Below are 23598 nucleotides of genomic sequence, written 5' to 3' on the forward strand. Positions count from 1 at the left end.
CTGGAGGGGGGGTCTGGCCGGGGAGAAGGGGGTGATGTTGCTTGCATGGGGCTGCATGTGCATGCTGGGTGAGGGGGGTCTGGCCAGGGAAAAGGGGGTGATGTTGCTTGCATGGGGCTGCATGGGCATGCTGGAGGGGGGGGTCTGCTTGTGCTGGCCTAACCAAGGTTTGCCCACGTTGCCGCCCCTCTCTTTTGGTCCCTGTGGCGTGGCAGTGGGCGTCCTACCGGCTGGTCAGAATGTAAAGTAATAACCTCATGGTCACTGTGTACCTTGTTGCTGAGGGGCATTAGATCAGGGTGTGACTACTGGGAGGGGCGGCCGTGGCTTTTTCTTACACGCCTTTGTTTTCTTCTAGGTGTGGTGGGTTTCCTCCGTCTTCTCCACAGTAGTGGCCTCTCTGGATGCCAATTCATCATTTGTCGCCTCTCCACCATCCGTGTTCTGGCAGAATAGCTGTGCCCCCGCCCCCCTCCGATGTCAGAGAGATGAGTCCAAGACCTCCGATGTTCCCCTGCCCATGACTTGCTCTGGGGGGGGGGGTCGACCACCTTTTCCTTTCTCCAATATTTCGCACCTTTTGCGTAGTTGCTTTACATACTCTCTGTAGTGTCATGCTTCTCTATAGCGGATTTTTTTTGTGTCTTCCCAGGCCGCGTTATCTGTGGCACAGGCTCACCTCCATCCCCCTCCCGTTACCCACGCTCCTGTCCTATAGTGGATTCAATGAGAAAGGAGTTTTGTGTTAAAGGGAACCGGTCAGCGCTTAGGTTACCAGCGAAACATTTAGTGTCACTTCTGCATTACGCAGCCACTTCCCATACCCTGACTCCCCACTTATCACCCATATTTTTATTCCGCCCGCGCTGTATGTTAATATGGTCGATCCGGTGGGCATTTCTTATTGTGCGTTTCTCCCCCCTTCCTCTACACATTCTTTGCTGTGAATATCACAGATCGCAGAGTTTTCGCGCGTGCGCAGTATGCTTTACCCGACAAGTAGGATTTCTCATGCGCCGGCATACACCATGGCTTTCTATGTACCAGAAGTTGGTCGCTGCCAATTCTGTGTTCCCTGACGCCGGAAGCCTTTCAAAAGCGCTGCAGAGAGGACCGGAAGAATAGTAAAGTTAATCACTGAGGAATAATGCTTTCCCTCTTCTTCTTCTGGTCTTCTCTCCAGCGGTTGTGAAAGACTTCCTGTGCTCTTCATGGAGGAGAGCAGGTTCACACTGAGCACGTGACAGAGTCTGGAGATGACGTGGAGAACGTTCTGCTGCCTGAGACATCCCCCAGCATGACGAGTCTGGCAGTGGGTCAGTAATGGTGTGGGGTGGCATTTCTTTGGAGGGACGCACAGCCCACCTTGTGCTCGCCAGAGGTACCATTACTGCTGTTATGTACCAGGATGAGATCCTCAGACCCATTGAGAGACCAAATCCAGGTGCAGTGGGACCTGGGTTCCTTCTGATGCATGACAATGCCAGACCTCATGTGGATGAAGTGTCAGCAGTTCCTGCAAGATGAATGCATTGACGCTATGGACTGGCCCGCCCGGTCCCCAGGCCTGAATCCAAACGAGCACATCTGGGACATCATGTCTCGTTCCATTCGGCACCACAAACTATTCAGGGGTCAACTGATGCTGTAATCCAGGTCTGGGAGGAGATCCTAACTGTAAACTAACTGTAAAGCGCTGCGGAATATGTTAGCGCTATATAAAAATAAAGAATGTTATTGTTATCCCTCAGGAGACCACCCGCCGGCTCATCAGGAGCATGTCCAGGCACGTGGAGGCCACGCACACAACTGAGCATCATGTCCTTGTCTTGGGGAATTTCCTCTGAAGTTGGATCAGCCTGCAACTTGATTTGCCACTGATATTTTTTTTGGGACTGTAGACATTTATTTTACACACACTGTTAGGTTTTGGCATCTCCAAAACTGCATTGACCAGGAGAACTAAGTAATTTTCACTGCAGAGAGAACAATGTTATTGTTTTTAGGTTTTTTTCATTCACTATGCTACCAAATTAGAGATTTTTTTACCTCCATTATGTGGAAAGAATAACTGTCCCTCAAATAAAAACGCTATTTTAAACGGGGGGGGGGGTCTTCTGTCTGGGAGAAAAGTTAAAGTGTAAAAAATATTTAAGGTGCAGAGAAGAATGAGATCCGTAAGTGACGCACGCACCTTATGTTGGATCTTGTGGCACGTCTTTGGATTTTGCAGCCGCCTTTACCCTAGAATATATGTTTTTTCACCATTCAACGTCTGGAATCACAAACACACCAAGACTTTAATTAAAATGTGTTTATTACCAAAATACAATATGAAAGTCCATATGTGACAAACTTCTTTGTAAAGCAAAATATAAATTATTCTAACATTTTACAGTATCTTCCGTTGTGGTTGAAATATTAAAGGTTTCTACCCTCCTTGCCCTGCACAGACTCGGCCGCAGGCAGACAGACGGTCTGGTGTCTTAAGGCAAAGCAGAGCGCCAACATTTCCAGATACAATGTATCAAAAAAATAAAGGAGGCCGATACGCGGCCTAATGTCAGTTTACGGGAGCGGAGGACTTTGGCTTAGCAAAAAGGGGAAAAGAATAAAACAACGCAATGCATTTTAGTGTTACATGAACCTGCTGCTAAAGTCACCGGACTGCGAAGGCGAAAGGAGCGAGAATCAGCGGAGCACCAATTATTGTGCGGATACAAAAACAAACCCCAATTCCAAGGCCGACTTATGATGCCTGTCTGACGTACAACAAGTCCCAGCAGCAACGCCCCAAGAATGGAAATATTTTAGCTGAGATGGGAGATAAGCAGCCGATGAGAGGGTTGGTAACCCCCCTGGCAGTAGTTGCACAAGTTAGATTATCAATCATAGACTATATCTGATAAGGTTTTGTTCCCCAAAAATAGCACCTCCCCTGTTCACAGGTAGTGGGTGGTATTGCGGCTCAGCCCCATTCACGTCACTGTATCCAAGCTGCAATACCGGACTTGACCTGTGAATGGTCGTGGCACTGTTTTTGAAAGAGGTTTTGTTTTTCATTTCATGGATATCCCCCTTATAATTGCATTTTATGGACGGAGCATAAAAAGCAATTCTTGGCCACATCACAGCCTACAATCTAGAGAGGGGGGAGACCCATGAGCGCTATGCAAGTGCTATAGAATCTTCTGAAGACGGCGCCACCTGCAGGAAACACACATAACAAGCAGAAGTAAGCATCTATGGAGGGGACAACCGCGAATCAGAAGAGAGGTTGTCAGCCATCAGCCGGGCGATGCAAGGGGAAGTGTCTTACTACCCCGGCACGTAGGGAACAGAATAGTGACTGGCGCCACTGCTGCTCTGCAGATCATTACAACCGCGGACTCATCCAATTCAACGAAGCATTAAGTCATATCCTCACACACACAAAAGACACTCATTGTATCCCACCCAGACTGAAGACCCTCCTTGTATCCCACCTTCATTGATGGATGCTGTCGGATAGAGCTTGTAAATACAGGCCATTTTGCAATTTGGGGCTTATTAAAATTTTCATCCGCTCTTGAGATATTAACACTTTTGTTTCCGTCACCTTGGAGACCGGCCACCGCTGCTAGACGGCATAAAATGCCCAGTTCTAGCAAGATCTTTTCTACCCAGCTTGTAAGCACTGCTCTGTATCTCCAGCATCACTGGAGCGCACCGTTACGTAATTCCGGTCAGCTTCAGCGCAGCGCATACAAGATAGTCATCGACGGTGGTCGGTCTCATAGGCAACAAGCTGTAAGCACATGAAAAAAAGTGTTGATTTCTCTTGGCGTTAATGCAGAAGGTGAAAGGGAATCTAAGATGCGATTTGCCGGGACGCACGGCCACCGCCTGACATATTCCGTGTTTGTGAGGCCTCCGCCTTAAGTGAGAAAAGCAGAAATGTCCGACATTTTACTGGAGCAAGAGGACGCTCGAGTATGGTAATAATGGCAGCAGAAAACATGCTAGTTAGATGGCCCAATATATCGGACTGGCCGGCGGGTCTCCTGACCCGATAGGGACAGCTGCATAGCAATATATCAAGCAGTCACACTTGGGGTCATCCAGTCTCTGCACTGTGGTCAGATATATACGACCATCTGACAGCACCTTTACCCAAATATCTGTGCGTCTGTCCTAAACCCGAATGCAACCGGAACACCGCCGTCGCTTTCCTAAGGCAGACTGGAAAATGACAGCAGAGACCCGACCGATCGCCCCGGATAATCTCTGCACGGGACTCTCCTGCTCCCCGATTACAGATCCCCTTCTCCCACCATACACACAATATCTAGCGCAGATTTATAGGACGTGCGTCGTATTACAAGGGGCGAAAAAAGAAACAAAAACAAAGAAATAAACACTCAAATACTAATCCTTATACTCTATAATACATAGTATAAAAAAAAATGTGGTTATATCACAGGTCAGTTATGAAACCCTATTATTAAGAGTAAATGTAAAGTCAGAAGTGTGCAAAACGGTAATGATGGAGCCGAGACACGCGTATAGGGGGCTGCAACCCCCCCGAGCATGTGTCATCATCTCCCATGGTGGGTCAATAGCAAAACTTTACCAGCGAGGCTGCCATGTAGTCCAAACTTCTGGAAAAACTTAATAAAAATGCCATTTAAGTAAGTTGGGACCCCCTATGGTTTTACTGACGCCCCTTGGTGCTCCACAGACAAGGGACATCACGATCGGCTGATTGCTTCTTAAAAGGGTTCGTTCACAACCAGCCAATACGAAGCCCACCATAGAGATTTATCAGACAGAGCGGAATATTAAAAATCATATTTATATATTTTTTTTTTTGTACACATCCCTAAATCCTAACCAATAATACATCACAATGAATTACCTTGGAAATAGCACCAAAATGTGAAAACGCATCAGGATTCTCCACCGATGGCGACCTTGTGAAATGACATAAATACTTCATAATAAATACGTAAGAAAAAAAAAAAAACCCGCCTGGCGCAACTCTAAAAAAATAGATATCTTAAAATGACTATACAAAAAAGAAATAAATGTTCTAGAAATTACGACGAATTACACAGCGTCCGTCAACATAATAAAAGAATCCCCCCGACTGCAATCGGCAAGTAAATTTACAAATCAGTACTAAGATAGTGATGACCTATCCTCAGGTTGGAGGGGCTCCGAAAAATAACAACACCCCCATCGCGCAGCTGATAGTGGTACGTGGCTGCCGAAAATGTGCAGAGCCGGAGGAAACGGCTCCATACGCTGGCTGTTCTTGGTACTGCAACAGTGTACGGCGCTGTGGCGACCATCACCTGATCGCCGCCGACTCTTGGACCCCCATCCTACATGATATTTTAGGAAAAGGACATCAATATTTCAGTCCCGGACAACCCCTTCTATCCATTTTGCGATAGTGACCCTGGTATCCGCAGCCAGTTCTCAGGCTATGAGACTGGCAAGTGACGGCTTATTGCCAGGAGCAATATGGCGTCAGATCCGGGGGTTAATGGCAGTTTGTTTTTTTTTAACAACATTATTCCAAAACTTCTCTAATTTCTGACAGTCATAACCAATTAAGGTGTTGAAAACCCCTTTAAGAACACACAACCATTGCCTTTCCTCTTTCCTATCACCGGATTCAGATGCATTTGGCATTCAGGGTACGGGAGAAAAACTCTGGATGCGTTAATTTTAAGCTAAATAATATATAGATTAAAGAAAAAAAACAAAAACGCGTCTCGTCAGACGTCAACTGTACAGTCTTGGCGAGACGCTCGCACGTGTATATAGATCTATGTTAAGAGCTCACTGATTGGCGACACGTCTCCTCTTTGAAACTTCTGGGCAGTCTATAGAAATACCCTCAGTTTACTACAGATATTACTAAATACAGGGAACCCCCAGCACGCATTTGGCTGCCGACAACTCCCAAAGCAAAAGGTATTTTTTTTTTTTAAACAGTTTTCCTCTTTTTTTTAACTTGACAAATCCCCAGTGCGTGAAAATAATAAAAAAAATAGCATGTACTCTCCAATTGATGGGCATCAAACCCGCCGGTCTCATCTCCGTGCTGTGTGGCGGGCACATGAACGCTGCAGCCAGTCGAAGGAAGAAAAGGAGAAGAGACCGGTGGGACCGAAGAGGATAGTAAATGCAATTTATTTTATTTATTTTTTAAGCCATGGGGTCAAGTTGAAAAGGAAGGAGCCTAAACCCTCCCAATTTATAGAAGCCATGATAAGAGTAAGAAAAATTACTAAAACTTTCCAAACGTAAAAAATTAATACCGGGCAGCAGCCTGACTCATTTGCTCACACCCCACTTCTTAAACATGATCCTGGCTTAATTTTGGGGTTTTTTCTTGCTTCTCTACATAAGACATTTCAGAAACTAGAGAAGGGCGCAATGAGGAAACAATACATAATGGATCCCTCTGATAATAAACTAAATATAGGACTTATACCGATGGCTGCTAGAGCATTAAAGCAGCGCTCTTCTCCTTTATTTGCCGCCTGACCAGCATTGGCTTTTACCAAAAGTGGCAAATAAGCTCCACTTACGCACGTTTTCGTTTTGCTTGATTTTTTTGTGATGCACAACATATAATTGACCGTGGAAAGTAAATATACATTGCACTCACTGATCGCACACGATCCAGCTAGTAGCCGAAAAGAAAAAAAAAAATGTAATTAGAGGAAAAAACGATAGAAAAATCTCATTGTGGGCACCAGACTAAATAACAAGCATTGAGCAGACAGCTGTTTAAAGGTCGCTTGCAACTTTGTTTTATATTTTGTCCTAATGTAAAATCATGCAAAAAAATATCTATGGTACAGACCGATACATCTGATGCTGCAGTGGCATTTCCTTCCATCGTTCCTCTACTTCAGGACTTCCCAATGTAAGTCAGCAAGTAGGGCACCAATCGAAAAGAAACCTGGAAAACGTCATACAGGTGTTTTGTTTTGTTTTTTAGAAAATATTAATTAGGAACTATTGCAAAATTGGTTTCATTGTTCACATCAGTTCTACTGTTAGCAAAGGGGCACACGGCCATTCACATGGAGAAATCCAGAGTGAGCTCAGTCCTCACTGTAGCCTCCCATCACTGGAAATCTCCTGCGACGCTTATTTGTCCTCACAAATCAATGAGCCAGAGACATCCCGTAATGGAAAGCTCACGCTCAGTTAGTAGCAAAGAGGTTTAGTCGCTTTTATAGTTTTGGAAATCTGCTCACCGACTCCTGCTGCGATTTTCTGATTTCCGTCTCGCCCGATGATCCTTTGTCGCAAGATTTTCCCTTTTATTCTACATCTTTAATACGTTCAACCTTGTAACGTGCACACCCCCCCACATCAAAAATCATTGCTCCTCCGAAGACCTTTCATCCAAGAGGAGGCTTAATCCTAATTAAATACTATACATGCATACATCTAAGAAACTCAGAACTGGAAAAAGAAACACGGCCGTTTCCACGTCTATCGTTTTGTTTTTTTAAATTCATTTTCTGCATTTGTTCTGAAATATAGAAAAAAAAAAAAAGTTAAATTGACTTCGAGGCAGCAGATCCTAATGGTTGCAGGGATTTCCCATCAAAATCCTATTCCGTTTATCTTGGAAGGAAATTGATGTAACATAAGTAGAACCCAGAAATGTCTCCATCATCCCCCCAAAAAAATAATACGTTCTACAAGAAAAAAAAAAAAAAATATATAGTATCTGATGAAATAAATTGCTAATATACTCCAGGTGACCCATGGTACCTTCTAATCTATAGGACGTAGCCTTTTATGAAAATAAAAATAGTTGATAGACTCCGGAAGGAAACCAGTGTCTTGTTTAGAGGATGCGGTGCGCCCCCATTCAGGACGAGCCATCGGATTTATTCAGGATAATGTTGATGATATCGCCCTCGTGTGCTTTCATGTGCTCCATAAGAAGTTCTTTGCTCGTAGACTCGAAGCCACATATGCAGCAGCAGAAGAGCAGGACACACAGTTCTGTCGTGGGTCGGAGTTGATTTTGCTGTTTTTCAGAGTTGCACGGGTTAGGTTGCGGACTGTTCACCTTTGGGTTTTCGGGGTAGGATACTTCGGGCGCTGGATGAGAACCGGTAATGATGCAATCGCTGTCCATTGTCCCTTCGTTTAGTGGTGATATGTCCTTCGATGGCTCAGGCTGTACCCTGAAATTACAGTAGATGGTAAACGGGTGAATATGGGCACCGTGAACTAACAAGGTCAAGCCAAGAACATCACTGGCTAAGTGATGTTAGAAAGGAGCATGGAGAAGTCCAACAATTGCAAACCCAAATCCAGCACTTGATTTCTCTACCCCCATTCAGAAGTCATCGTGTGTGCATGGATGGGGTGGTCGGGCTGAATCGGCTCAGCCGATGGCCACATGAATGCGTTAGACCATCTTTTGGATAAGTAGGAGTATTCTAACTAGACCTTTATTTATTGTTTGAAGCATTAAGAGAAGATTAATTTATTATTATTATTGGATACAAGATGAAAGTAATTTCTCCACAATAAATTCTTATTCCGCATGCGACAAACATCTATAGTGGGTGGACAAGAAGGAAGAGTATATACATTTCCTGAACCTACCGACTGCTCTGAGACATCGCCTCATTGATTGCCTTATTCACTTGCTCGTAATTGTAGTTCTGGTCGCTGGCGTGCTTCCACATATGGGATTTTAAAGATGGAGGGTGACTGCAGACGTAGCCACAGAGTGAGCACCTGAAGGGAGGGGAAGAAAAAACAAACAAACATCGTAAAAGATAAAATGTGTACTTGCTGCATATGAATTCAGCCAGGAGTATTCGGTACCAACGGGGGGGCCGACGTTACCTCGGACCCCGCTTGGCTTCCGTTTCGGCGGTGTTCGTCTTTCGTAGGCGGACACATTAGCATGATACACTACACTTTTGTGTCCACCGAAAAAGACAGACAACGCCAGAAAGACTCCCAAATCGACCAGGAGTGTGAACAGAACCTTATAGGATTTTGGAGGCTGCAGGAAGTCGCTGGCAATTCTCTTGTTGTTTATTCAGTGTAGCTGTTCCTGCAATTCCTTTGATTAACACATAGCGTCACGTTGGGATTTTATCCTTCTTAAAAAGTCGACGACTACATAACTACGTAAAGTAATAGTCAAGTCGTTCTAGGATAAAACATGGATATGATGGCAGGAATGGGCGACAAGGGAAAAATGCATTTACATAGAACTCCAGCTTAGCCGTGTGATAACTCATCACCTTCTGTCTCATTGGGGTTTCCCAGAGAGACGAGGGCAAATTTGTCAAAGAGGAAGAAGCCGCAAATTGCGCGTCGCGGCGACGTAAATCCACCTACCTGTACGGTTTATCAGAGCTGTGAATTTTCCTGTGGTTTCGCACGCCGACGTACGTAGAGCTGGTGTAGCTGCACAAGTCACATTGATACAACTTGGCGATGCTCGATTTGGGCTCTTGGATAAAAAAAAAAAATTATATATATATAAATAAAAAAGAAAGTCGTAAAAATAAAATAACACAATGATAATTCGACGTCGCGGAAAGAAGCAAGCCCGCGTTCTCACAGTGGAAAGAGTTTAGGTGGAAAACAATTATTACAAAGAAATAATACTTCCCCGGCCGGCTTTTATGAGGGAGATAAACAAGTCGGTAGTTTGCGGCGATGCTAATGGAAAAGGTTTATTACACTAGAAACATCTAGGAATGTTTTAATGTATCTGGAAACAGAGGAGGGAAAAACGCACAAGTGAGTTATGGCGACCTATTCTTAGATTAGTCGTAGGAGCGGCACAGAGAGAAAAGTAGCTGCTGTGTGTGACGTATTATCGATTACTGTGGCCGACATTGCACCCCAGTCACACTGTAGGGTCGCACCTTAGACCGCAGACAACTCCCCCTTGCATATGCATGCTCCACTTAGTTGAATGTGCATGTGATTTTTTTAATAGAGACGGCAGAGTAGGCAGCTGCCAGTCGCCTCTTTTCCCAGCTGCTTAAGTCCCACAAACAAAGGCATCTTGCTTTGCATCCATTCAAGAAAAAAATCAATTGCCGTAAACATTTTTTTGGGCCTCAAATACATGCATTTAAGAAAAACAAAATGCTAATATTTTATATATATATATATATATATATATATATATATATATATATATATATATATATATATATATATACACACACACACACATACACACACACATATATATATATACACACACACACACATATATATATACACACACTTTTAAAATCATCTTTCTATTAAATGCATGTATTTGTGGCAAAAAAGGAGATTTGTGTACTCACCGTAAAATCTCTCTCTTAGCATCTAATTGGGGGACACAGAACCATGGGGTGTTATGCTGCTGTCCACTAGGAGGCGACACTATGCATAATCTGAAAAAGCTTAACTATGGCTCCTCCTCTGCAGTATACACCCCTGGACGGCGTCAGCCTTCTCCAATTTTGTACAAAAGCATTAGGAGGAAGTTAACAGAAATAACATAACCCCATGCCTGTAATAAGGCCATCATGTACGAGCTCAAAGAACAATATGAGAACTCAACCGTAACAACGGCCCATAAGGGCAACAGGCTGGGAGCTGTGTCCCCCAATTAGAGGTTAAGAGATTTTACGGTGAGTACACAAAAATCTCCTTTACTCTGTCGCCTCATTGGGGGACACAGAACCATGGGACGTCCTAAAGCAGTCCCTGGGTGGGAAGCAATGGACGAATATTGTGCAGACAGGTCCCTAAACTTGGGGCACTGCCGCCTGCAGAACCTGTCTACCCAGGCTCGCATCCGCTGAGGACTGGGTATGAACACTGTAGTGTTTCGTAAACGTGTGTAAGGTAGTCCAAGTGGCCGCCTTACACACCTGCTGTACCGAAGCCTGGTGCCGAATGGCCCAGGAGGCCCCTACCGCCCGCGTAGTGTGCCGTGATACCGGCCGGAAGAGAATTGTTAAGGCGGTAAGCCTCTTGTATGGTGGACTTGAGTCACCTGGCAAGGGTAGCTTTGGAAGTCAGCAGACCCTTGCGAACGCCTTCCGGAAGAAGGAAAAGGGAATCATACTTCCGGAAGGGTGCAGTCCTAGACATGAATATACGCAATGCCCTGACGAGGTCAAGCGTATGCAGAGCCTTCTCCGCTCTATGAACCGGGCAAAGGGATGGCAGTGAAATTTCCTCATTGAGGTGGAAGTTGGACACAACCTTCGGAAGGAAGGATGGGACTGTACGGAGAACCACCTTGTCCTGGTGAAAGGCTAGGAAGGGCCGTCTGCAGGAGAGTGCTGACAATTCAGACACCCTGCGAAGCGAGGTGATTGCTACCAGAAAAACCACCTTCTGTGATAGAATGCGGAGTGGGACTTCCTTAAGGGGTTTGAAAGGTGGTGCCTGCAATGCTGTTGAGGTCTCACGTTTACAGTGGACGTCTGTAGGGGAGAACCAATCGGGAAACCCCCTGGAGAAAGGTCCTTACTTGTGGCTTGTTAGTGATGCGCCTCTGAAAAAGCACTGAGAGTGCTGACACCAGGCTCTTAAGCGAGCCCAGGGATAGCCTGGCGTCCAGGCCCGATTGGAGAAAGCCAAGGACTTTTGGGAGGGAGTAAGGGAGTGGATGCTGGCCGTGAGATTCGCACCAGGTGAAGAAAGCTCTCCAGGTACGGTAATAAATCTTGGCGGAGGCTGGCTTTCGTGCCCTGATCAGCTAATGACGTTCGTTGAGAGTCCTGCCTGGGTTAGAACACAGGTCTCAAGGGCCACGCCGTCAAATTGAGAGCCCGAGTTCTGGTGGTAGAACGGGCCTTGTGACAGAAGATCGGGACGGTCAGGGAGACGCCAGGGGACGTCTGCTTTAAGTTGTACAACGTCGGCGTACCATGTACGTCTGGGCCAGTCAGGCGCGATCAGGATGGATGGAACTCCCTCGTGTTTGATCTTCCTCACGACTCTGGATATCAGGGGGGAGAGGTGGAAAGATGTACAGAAGATGGAACTGGGTCCAGTCCTGAACAAGGGCATCCGCTCCGAGCGACCGCGGATCGCGTGTCCTGGCCATGAAGTTGGAGACCTTGGCATTGAGATGGGATGAGATTAGGTCCACGTCCGGGGTCCCCCAGCGATGGCAGATCTGTTGAAAGATTTCAGGATGGAGAGACCACTCTCCCGAGTCCATTCCTTGTCTGCTTAGGAAGTCGGCTTCCCAGTTGTCCACACCCGGAATGTGGACCGCAGAGAGTACCGACCTCGTGTCTTCCGCCCAATGGAGGATATGTGCCACTTCTCTCATCGCCTGGGTACTGCGGGTCCCGCCTTGGTGGTTCACATATGCCACTGCCGTGGCATTGTCCGACTGTACTCGGATATGAGAGGCTGCCAGTAAGTGACGAAAGGCTCTCAATGCCAGGAAGATGGCCCGAATTTCCAAGACGTTGATGGGCATGTTCGCTTCCACTGGTGACCATTTGCCCTGTGATGTAGGTGCACCGCACCTCAACCTGTCAGGCTCAAGTCGGTGGTCAGAACCTTCCATTGACCTGAGAGAAAGGATTTTCCCGTTGCCAGTGAGGTTGGCTTGAGCCACCAGTGCAGGGACCTCCTGGTTGCCGATGTTAGCTGGAACTCCCTGTCGAGGGAGAAAGGATTCCTGTCCCAGGACTTGAGGATGGCTAGTTGAAGAGGCCTGAGGTGAAACTGGGCAAATGGTACCGCCCCCATTGCTGCTGCCATCCTGCCGAGGACTCTCATGGCAAACCGGAGAGATCGGGGGGGGGGGGGAGATTGCGGAGGAGTATGCGAACTCCTAGACGGGGAGCCAGTGCCTTGTCTCTGGGAAGGAGCACCAGACCCCTGTAGGTGTCAAATAGCATCCCCAGGAAGGTCAGAGACTGACTCGGGGTAGTCAATGACTTTTGTAAGTTGACTAACCAGCAAAGGCGACTCAGTGTCGATTGTGATTGAGACGCTGACCTCGCAGTCCTTGAAGGTGGAAGCCTTGATGAGAAGGTCGTCCAGGTATAGAACGACTACTATGCCTCTGGAGTGTAGAACGTCCATGGTGGCAGCCATGACCTTGGTAAATCTTCTGGGAGCCGTGGCGAGTCCGAACAGGAGAGCCACGAACTGGTAGTGGTCCTGGTCGATTGCGAACCTGAGAAATCTCTGATGGGCGGGAGCAATCGGTATATGCAGGTACGCGTCCTGTAAGTCTATGGAGGCAAGATATTGTCCTTGCTCCATGGACGCAATGATGGACCGAAGGGACTCCATGCGAAAATGACGAACTCGTACATACTTGTTGAGTTGTTTTTTGTCTAGTATGGGCCGGACGCTGCCTCCTTTCTTGGGGACTACAAATAGATTGGAGTAGAACCCTCGGAAACGTTCGGCCGCGGGAACCGGTACTACGACTCCTGCTTGAAGGAGAGAGGAAACCGCTTGGTGGAAAGCACGAGCCTTTTCTGGCGGTTTTGGTAGAACAGAGAGGAAGAAGCGGTTCGGTGGACTGGAAGTGAACTCTATCTTGTATCCGGAAGACACTATTTCCCTGACCCACCTGTCTTCTGTAATAGGCAGCCAGACTTGCTGGAAGAGTAGAAGTCGTCCGCCTACGGGTGGGGTGTCTTCCGGAGATCGTGAGTCATGATGTGGCGAAATTCTGAGGTTTTCCTCCTTTGGGCTTCGCCTGGCCTGTTTTTGACTGCCAGTTCCTGTCTGGCCTCTGCGCCGCCCATGGGTTGTCCCTGCGTGGAGAGCGGTTACGATTTTGTGCTGGACGCGAGGCGGACCAGCCCGAAGAATTCCGAAAGGATCGGAATCATGTTTGGTTACGCCGTTTGAACGTGCGATTAGGTTTTACTTGAGGGAGAGAGGTACTTTTACCCCCAGTGGCATTGGATATCATTGTGTCCAACTTTTCACCGAAAAGCCGTCCACTGAGGTACGGGAGATGCGTGAGGGATTTCTTTGAGGCCGCATCCGCTTTCCATTCCCGAAGCCAGAGGATACGCCGAATCGTGATGGCGTTTGATGCTATCCCCGCTACACCTCTTGCGGAATCCAGGGCTGCATGAAGCATGTAATCTGCTACCACTGATATTTGAACCGCTTGGTCCGACAGCTCAGGATTTGAAGCTTGGAGGCCAGCTTGCAATTTTTTGGCCCAAGCCAGAATGGCTTTGGCCGCCCATACTGAAGCGAATGCGGGAGCCAGGAAGGCCCCTGCCGCTTCGAAAACTGAACGAGCCATGCGTTCTACCTGCCGGTCTGCAGCGTCCCTGAGGGTTCAGCTATCTGGCAGTGATAGGAGGGTCTGCGCTGGATTGAAAGGCAGGATAGCGGTGGGGCCACAATCAGAAGCGGGGCCCTGTGATGGGTCCCCCTGAGGCGCTATGGAGCTGGTGCTGCCGCAGAGACAGGGGCGCAGGGAGCCCTGTGTCTGTATGTGCCATGCCTGCCCGCACTCGGCCCCGACAGGAGCCCGCAGCTGGGCTGGGGTCCCTGGATACTGTGAGCTGCAGATTGCCGTGGTACAGACCCTACCTGAGGCATCTCAACCTAATTCCCCCAGAGGGGGATTAGGGAGGGCGCTGCTGTCATCATCAGTGGGCTTCCTCCTCGCCTTGACCTCAACCCAAGACCAGAAGGAATTGGGGAAGGAGGGGGGTCTCAACTTCGAACCAGCACCTGCAGGACTGGGGAAGGAGTGACATGGGGAACAGCCATCTCAACTTCAACCGGGCATCCCATAATAGGGGGTCGAGGAAGGAGCCATGCCGGGAGTCTCACAGGAGACCCACTTTTCTTCATCTGTCATCCGGAAAAAAAACAGTGAAAAAGAGAAAAAAATTCTTTAGGTGTGCCTCCTATGCGACACTAAGCAAAAACTGGAGAAGGCTGACGCCGTCCAGGGGTGTATACTGCAGAGGAGGAGCCATAGTTAATCTTTTTCAGATTATGCATAGTGTCGCCTCCTAGTGGACAGCAGCATAACACCCCATGGTTCTGTGTCCCCCAATGAGGCGACAGAGTAAATATTTTGCGACTGTCATTAAAACTTTCACCATTTGCCTTCTACAGTTTCTATGTTGCACTGACTAATGCTGCTGGCTGCAGATTGAGCCAACTTAAATACCATCAGTGAGCTCTGTCTTTTTTGTTTAATTGTAGAGGTTGTAATTCTTTTTTTTTTTTTTTTTTTTCTTGCACCTTTCAGCAAATTTATGACCATAGACCTACAAAGTTGAATGTGCCAGAAAACAAAAGAACCTGTAAACGATGCTAAATTTTAATGGAACGCAATTGTAAAAATTATTTTTCAACTCCAAATACATGTATTTAAGTATTTAAAAAAAAAAAAGTTAATTGACCCCAAAAGTAAACAACCCTTATTTTACCATTCAGGCTTTAGCCTATACTTCTCTAGAAGGCCATTTCTCAATAATGTATTAGGAGAGCGTTATCCGCCTCCTAATGACGCCTTTATTACACACCACGGCGTCAACATCACTCATTTCTGCACTCCGCCAGTATCACACCCATTATAGTGGGTAATCTCCTTGACCGGATTCCCTTTAATGACCCACCGGAGACATTAGTACAGAAAGACTCGTACCTTCTTTATCTTCAGGCGATGACTTTTCTTCAGGCGATGACTTTTCTTCAGGCGATGACTTTTCTTCAGGCGATGACTTTTCTTCAGGCGATGACTTTTCTTCCACTTCCTCCGTGAAGACATGTGTCTCCTCGCTTGTGGTAGACACGGTGTCCACAGCGCCACGATGTGCCCGTTCATGAGTCCTTAACTGGCTCTACAAAAAAATCATGGAGGATCAGGTAAAGTTGGAAACCCGCAGACAAGTGGCCCCATTATTCCCGTCCCTATAACAGGAGCAGTTTTCCAGCACTTCTGTATGCAGAAACAGTGGGATTTTTTTTGCAATTTTGTTATCAATGTGGTAACAAAGCTGACAGAGCATGTGTTCATCTTTTAGCAAACATGGTGCCAGGAAGTCTGAATGTCGACATGCTCGCCCAGCAACGGCTGCAATGACTGACAGTGTCAGCTGCAATGGTGCTGGAGCTGTCAATCAAAGCCAAGACACTTGTAGGGGGGTCTATGAAAGCCGTTCTTTTCCAGCTGTTTTTGTCTGTAAAAAACATCGATAGAAAAAACAATTTCACCCTACCTTGTAGTAGAAGGATTCGCTGCAGTGTTTGCAATCGTACTTAATGGTTTTGCAGTGGTTGATCATGTGGTTCTCCAGGTCGCTGCTGTTTTCTGCGACGTGCTCACAGATGGGGCACTGGTAAGGCTGTCTCTGGCGATGGACACGCAAGTGCTGCTTTATGTAGCCTTTGTTATCGCTGGTGTAATGACACAGGCGACATCGGTAGGGCCGATCGGAATCGGGTATAAATTCCACCAGGTTGGTGCTGGAGCCGAGGTCGCTGTTGCATTCGCTCTGCGCATTGTCCTGCAGCTCTTTCAGGATGTCGTCATCGGTGGCGTTCTGATCCGTCCTCTCTCTCAGCTTCTCGATGACTTTAAGTAACGACATGCTGATGCCGCCCATTTTCGTGGGAGCTTCGGCCAGTTCAATTTTCTCTTTTTCCTTCTTTTGAACATTAGGCTCTTTTTCTGGAACTTTTGAAGACCCCACCGTGGAGCAAGATACGAAGGTGACATCGTCATCTTCTTGACCAGTGTCTGGATCAATGGTACTGGAATTACGGATGAGCCGGACACTAGTTTTGGGACATTCGGCCACTCGGATAGGCATGGTGACCAACGCTTCTGCCGCCAAAGAGTGAAGTCTTAAGCACTCGGAGTTTGTCCTCCTGCGTACAGGCGGAGAATTCTCATCAGACCCCTCAAATCCTATGATTATCTCTTCACTCTCCACTACATTTTTATCGGCATGGTACACTTCCATAGCGCCTGCAAGCTGAGACTCGTGAGGCATCATCTTCTTCTTCTTGACGTCCACTTCTGTACTGATCAGGAAGGTTTTCTGCGGACAAGACTCTTCGGCTCCGGGCAAACGCTCCACGATTACATTCATGTGGCCATTTGTACTTTGGCTACAGCTGATAATTTTCTGTGCTGAGGACAGAAGACTCTCTCGGATGATGCCATCATGCACTTTTTCGGGTAAGGCGCCGTCGACAACGACGACTTCTGTCATTGGGGTTGGGTCATTAGTTTGGCTTAAAACCTCAGTCTTTTTGAGCTGTACATCCATGGGCACCAAGCTATGTTCCTGCACGGCGGCATCAGATCCAGATAGCTGCACCTGCTGCTTGACGTAAAGATTTTCCGAGAGCACTGACTCACTTCCCTGCGGTGTGTGAGCGACGGTGGAATCTGGTAATCCAGCAGACTCGTTCTCTTCTTCAAAAATCGGGTACGAGAAGTCAACCTCCCCCGCGTGTTTCCAGGCGTGCGTTTTTAACATTCGCTGTTGACCGCAGGTATATCTGCAGATGAGGCACCGGTACAGACCGTAAGCTTCGTAGGCGTACCATTTCTTTCTCGCCGGCTTGGCGCCGTCTGCACACGGGGAGTCCTGTTTCTCCTCTTGGGGCTGGCTTTTACTTTGCGAGGGAGCGGTGACGTCGTTTTCACAGTGCGTCTTAATGTGCGTTTCGAGCTCGGCATGGGTTTTAAAAGTCAAGTGGCACTCGGAGCACATCAGGATGATTTCGTTATGCTGTCCGTGATTTTTCACGTGGATCGTGAGGATCTCAAATGAAGGGGAGATAAATTTGCAGAGACTGCACTGGTAGAACATCACCTTTTTATTGTTCGGTGCGGGACTACTGGTGGCCTGGGTGCGCGGATTGTCCTCCTTGATCTTCTTGGGGCTGGGGTTTGCCAGTTCAGGCTCCTTGGACGGAGTAACATCAACCACGTCATCTGGGTACGAGCGTTTATTTCCTTCTGAACTGTTGCTCAATCCTTGGCTTTTCACCATTGCTGTCAGTTTCTGGATCACATTAATCAAGGGCTCGTTGCTTTTCTGCTTCACCACTGATGTTTGCATCAGACCAACTTTCGCATCAGGAAACAGCAGAGGTCTACCTTCTTTATTTCCACCACCGCTTTCCTTATCTTCCATCACATCTGCAAAGACAAAAGGAAGTTGTTTAGTTTTGTGTAGGCCCCGAATGACCAATTAGGAATAATAAAGAGCTATTGTATAAATTACAATAAGTTACATGTATTTTTTGGAAACTTTTTTCCCCTGTATCACAATCTACTGTATACAGAGGTGTTATCAGTCATTCTACAGGAGGTGAGCTGTAACCACCTACAGGTTCTCAGTCACTGTACAGGAGGAGGAGGTGAGCTGTGACATCACCTATTGTGAATGGATCTTGTGTTATTTACTTTATATAGAGGCCTATTAGCCATTGGGATCGATCCTTTGATGGTAAGGAGCCTGACTTTCTAAGAAAAATAAAAAATTAAGGCCCAGTGGCCAATGTGAAATATCTAGCAATAAATAAATGCACCAAGTTACTCACCACCTAAGTGATTGAGCAAACCACACTGGAAACAAGAGTTAAAAAAGGAGTATTGTCGGCTACAGGTCATGGATAATCTGTCAGTAAAATCTTTCAAGCACGTGGTAAAGGAATTTGGCTGCGGGCCATCGCATCACATGGCAACGAAAGGCATAGTAAACGTATAAAGGGTGACAACTTTTCAAAGGTGACCCTCACCTACATGGCAATGTCTGAGGGGCAGGAGAGCAAACACTCAAGGTCTGGAGCGCTAGTTTAGGGATCCGACAAGACGTGGAGGGGAGAATTCACCACGTATACCTCGATGTTGTCAGTGTATGGACATGATGCTGTCCATGTAATAAAATAAATACTGCACGGTGTGCGTCTGCAGCGGGATCCCTGGGTGGGGGCTGTGCCATTCTACACAGATAAGCACGGTGTGCGTCTGCAGCGGGATCCCTGTGTGCGGCCTGCGCCATTCTACACAGATAAGCACGGTGTGCGTCTGCAACGGGATCCCTGGGTGGGGGCTGTGCCATTCTACACAGATAAGCCCGGTGTGCGTCTGCAGCGGGATCCCTGGGTGGGGGCTGTGCCATTCTACACAGATAAGCCCGGTGTGCGTCTGCAGCGGGATCCCTGGGTGGGGGCTGTGCCATTCTACACAGATAAGCACGGTGTGCGTCTGCAGCGGGATCCCTGTGTGCGGCCTGCGCCATTCTATACAGATAGCCTCCCTAAAACTGGAAAAAGATGGTGGATGCGCACGGATGGATCGGACCCCCAGGGCAGCTCTCAGCTCCGGCTAATAGATGGGGGGTGCCATGATTGTTGGACTACAGACAGGGAACGCCGTGGATGTATTATTATATTGTGGGTGGATTTCGTGTACTTGTGAACTTGGCTTGACATCGCTATATTAATCCATCATGGCAACTCTGGCCGGTCTATTGCTTTTACATGGCCCAGGTGACAAACACATCTCCATCGATACAATACAGCAGAAGGCAGAAAAAGAGGGTGAGTATGTCATGCACATTCAACTAATATCCAATGTGCATGGGGAAAAAAAAAAAAAAAATACGAGGATCCTAAATCTTGCTGCAGGGAAAAAAAAATCTGCAAGAACGAACTTGCTCATGGAAAGACCATGGATTAGACGCCTTGAATGACCCCGTGCACTTATGAGGTGTGTACGGTGACTATGACATGAGGCCGGGACTAGCACAGGACAACAAAGCGAGGGTTTCTGGAAGGGTGTAAAAGTGATCGTACAAAAAGGAAGTGCATAAGAAAGGAGAAAGTGAGCTGGGATGAGATCACTTCCCTCTTCCCTCGCTGTATTATCACCACAGCAGTAACCACTGACAATCCTGTGGTATGCGAGGGTGCCGGGGAGGGGGCGCAGGTCAGGTCGCCACCGCTTATCACATACTGTGGAATGCTAATTCCTTAAAAGGCTGCACCGACGCTCTCCGGCGACACGCACGCCGACGCTCCCCGGCGACACGCACGCCGACGCTGCGGCCATTGTAACCTGCGTGCCTCCTGGGACAACAACCACAATTGTGAGAGATGGCAAAACGTTTCCTGAGCAAACAACCTAGCGCTCTCCGGCTGCTGCCAAACTGCTACTCCCATCTCTCACACACGCTTTTTTTTTTTCCCTGTGTTTGTAAATGATTAAGAAAAAAACATGTTTGGTTTTGGAGCATTTTTTTTTTTTTTTATCAGTGACCTCAGTGGAATTTTCTAAAGTCATTTCAATCGGGTTTTTTAAGTCCTAGTGAGAACCCTATGGCTAAAAACTCTAAAACTTCCACCATGTCCCCAAGTAACCCCTAAGGCGATAACACAAAGTCAGTGTGTGATAGATTTTACTATAACTTCTGAAGTATGTTTTTTTTTTTTTTTTGTAAAGCGCTGTGTGTGAATCCAGCCTTAAAGGGGTTGTGCTCTACTAGATGTTGGGATAGGCCACAAATCTGCATTTTCACTAGTAGCTCGAAGGCAAGAAAAGATCTACTTACCTGCCCCTAATATAATCATGTGCCCTACTAAAAATTCCAGCAGCGTTCAGTCGTTTACCCTCTGGCCCCGGAGCTGAACTCCCGAGGAGAAGGTTGTCAGATTCTGAAGCCATGGTTGTGGATTCCTCTTAGGAAGCACATCCACAGTAATTTGTGACAATAAGGCCTTCTTCAGATGGAACTATTTTTTGGCACATTTTATCTGCTTGGCTATTACCTTTTTTTTTGCAGGGATAAGGATAAATGATGGACTGCTGGGGGTCTGACTGCTGGGACCCCCAGTGACTATTTTCAGGCAGTAATATCCAGAAGAAGTCTCAGGATCTCCTCTCTGAGATAGGGGGGGTCATGAAGCCAGGAGCGCAGGTACAACACAGCCACATGGGCAGCAACATTACACAATCTGTCAAATCTCAAAGTCTCAGCAGCTGCTGAAAAGCATCTACACTGTGTTTCCGAAGAAATCGCAGGAACTAAAAAAGCAGGAGTGGGAGGGAGGAGGCTATTTCCAGCCCTCGGCGTACTTACATGGCTGCAGATTCCATGCATTCTGCCGCAGCCGGGATATCAAGTATCAGGCTACAGCGACAGCTCGGCTATGCCTCAATAGAACAAAAAGGGGAAAATCATCATTAAAAAAGCTGCACAATGTAATTCACTGGAAAATTTCTGCCATCGATTTTGCTGTAAAACCTAAAATGTGTTATTATCGGATTTTGCCTTCATAATTGCAAATGGTGAAGAACCAGCAAACACAGAACACGCGGCAGATCTCCAAGCAGATTTTTCCCACCAAGTGCAGATTCAGTTTTGCAAATCTTTTAGCTCCCCCTAGTGGTGGCTGCAGACAGGATCTTATGTATCTCTGTATACAGGGAGCTCCCCCTAGTGGTGGCTGCAGACAGGATCTTATGTATCTCTGTATACAGGGAGCTCCCCCTAGTGGTGGCTGCAGACAGGATCTTATGTATCTCTGTATACAGGGAGCTCCCCCTAGTGGTGGCTGCAGACAGGATCTTATGTATCTCTGTATACAGGGAGCTCACCCTAGTGGTGACTGCAGACAGGATCTTATCATGTATCACTGTATACAGGGAGCACCCCCTAGTGGTGGCTGCAGACAGGATCTTATGTATCTCTGTATACAGGGAGCTCACCCTAGTGGTGACTGCAGACAGGATCTTATCATGTATCACTGTATACAGGGAGCACCCCCTAGTGGTGGCTGCAGACAGGATCTTATGTATTTCTGTATACAGGGAGCTCCCCCTAGTGGTGGCTGCAGACAGGATCTTATGTATTTCTGTATACAGGGAGCTCCCCCTAGTGGTGGCTGCAGACAGGATCTTATGTATCTCTGTATACAGGGAGCTCCCCTAGTGGTGGCTGCAGACAGGATCTTATGTATCACTGTATACAGGGAGCTCCCCCTAGTGGTGACTGCAGACAGGATCTTATAATGTATCTCTGCATACAGGGAGCTCCCCCTAGTGGTGACTGCAGACAGGATCTTCTGTATCTCCGTATACAGGGAGCTCCCCCTAGTGGTGACTGCAGACAGGATCTTATCATGTATCTCTGTATACAGGGAGCTCCCCCTAGTGGTGGCTGCAGACAGGATCTTATCCTATATCTCTATATACAGGGAGCTCCCCCTAGTGGTGGCTGCAGACAGGATCTTCTGTATCTCCGTATACAGGGAGCTCCCCCTAGTGGTGACTGCAGACAGGATCTTATCATGTATCTCTGTATACAGGGACCTCCCCCTAGTGGTGGCTGCAGACAGGATCTTATGTATCTCTGAATACAGGGAGCTCACCCTAGTGGTGACTGCAGACAGGATCTTATCATGTATCTCTGTATACAGGGAGCTCCCCCTAGTGGTGGCTGCAGACAGGATCTTATGTATTTCTGTATACAGGGAGCTCCCCCTAGTGGTGGCTGCAGACAGGATCTTCTGTATCTCTGTATACAGGGAGCTCCCCCTAGTGGTGGCTGCAGACAGGATCTTATGTATCACTGTATACAGGGAGCTCCCCCTAGTGGTGGCTGCAGACAGGATCTTATGTATCTGTATACAAGGAGCTCCCCCTAGTGTTGGCTACAGCCACCACTACTTAAATGAGTATTCCAATCTGCGAAATTTTAACCTAATATGTGATAGGTGTAATAATATTAGCAAATCCTTTCAAAAAACCATGTAGTTTCGTTTTGCTGATTCGTTATATCTCTTTCTTCATCTGCAGGCATTGCAGGACATTAAGAATCCATGGTTACGACCAATAGCAGCTAGCTGTCACTATATTAGTGGACGTAATCATGGATACCTAAAGTCCTGCAAATGGGGTAAGTGACATGGCTTATCAGATAAACTAAACTTTCTAATTGGAGGCATTTGCTAATATTATACCTACTACATATGGGGATAGGATGTTGGAGATGGGAATACCCCTTTAACCTTTAGTTGTGGGCCTTTACATGGAATTTGGAGTTCTCTGTATAAAGTTGAGCCTACATTTCATATATTGGACTAGAATTCGCTGACATAAGCGTTTAGCTCAGTAGGGGACAGTCACATATTTTCTATGGTAGAAGGTGTGTTCAGGATGAAGATCCAGAGGCACAGAACCCAGTGTGTTAGACATACAAATAATGTCACAAGTATCCAAGGAGAGTCGCTAAAGCAAGAAGTGCGCTCTATTGACCGCCCCGCTTGCCTTCGCTGTACCTGAGCCAGGAAATATAAAGCCTACGGTTTTCTCCATCACAAGAGCCTCTCACAGACAAGAGAAAGTAGTAAATAGTAAATTGTGACACTCAGGCTGCGTTCACACGTCGCAGGTTTTTTGCGTTTGCTGCGTTTAACGCACGATTTTGCCACGAGAACGCAAAAAAACAGCATCCCATGCAATCCTATGGGATTCTGCAATGCTAATGCTGCGGATTTTCCCGCGGCGGAATCGCATCGCGGAAAAATACGCAGCATGCTCATTATTTT

At 47.1% G+C, this 23598-nt stretch overlaps 1 protein-coding gene and 1 long non-coding RNA gene across 5 annotated transcripts in view; one reads left to right on the forward strand and one right to left on the reverse strand.

The window, feature by feature from the left end:
- The window catches only part of LOC141058786 (uncharacterized), a 2859-nt gene extending 464 nt beyond the window's left edge, over window positions 1–2395 (forward strand). The window contains exon 2 of the long non-coding RNA XR_012222296.1: window positions 359–2395. This is a non-coding gene — a long non-coding RNA (uncharacterized lncRNA). The remainder of the gene's footprint in view (window positions 1–358) is intronic.
- ZNF507 (zinc finger protein 507) overlaps window positions 2300–23598 on the reverse strand; it is a 26540-nt gene continuing 5241 nt past the window's right edge. For all 4 annotated transcript variants that reach the window (XM_073554999.1, XM_073555000.1, XM_073555001.1 and 1 more), the window contains exons 2-6: window positions 16248–18184; window positions 15674–15869; window positions 9388–9502; window positions 8638–8772; window positions 2300–8210 (exon numbers count right to left, since the gene is read on the reverse strand). In XM_073554999.1, the coding sequence (XP_073411100.1) occupies window positions 7889–8210; window positions 8638–8772; window positions 9388–9502; window positions 15674–15869; window positions 16248–18179 (2700 nt within the window). In that variant the 5' untranslated portion in view covers window positions 18180–18184 and the 3' untranslated portion in view covers window positions 2300–7888. The remainder of the gene's footprint in view (window positions 8211–8637; window positions 8773–9387; window positions 9503–15673; window positions 15870–16247; window positions 18185–23598) is intronic.

This window comes from Dendrobates tinctorius, unplaced genomic scaffold (assembly GCF_039654945.1).
Source record: "Dendrobates tinctorius isolate UK_male_01 unplaced genomic scaffold, ASM3965494v1 ptg000214l, whole genome shotgun sequence".
NCBI lineage: Eukaryota > Metazoa > Chordata > Amphibia > Anura > Dendrobatidae > Dendrobates > Dendrobates tinctorius.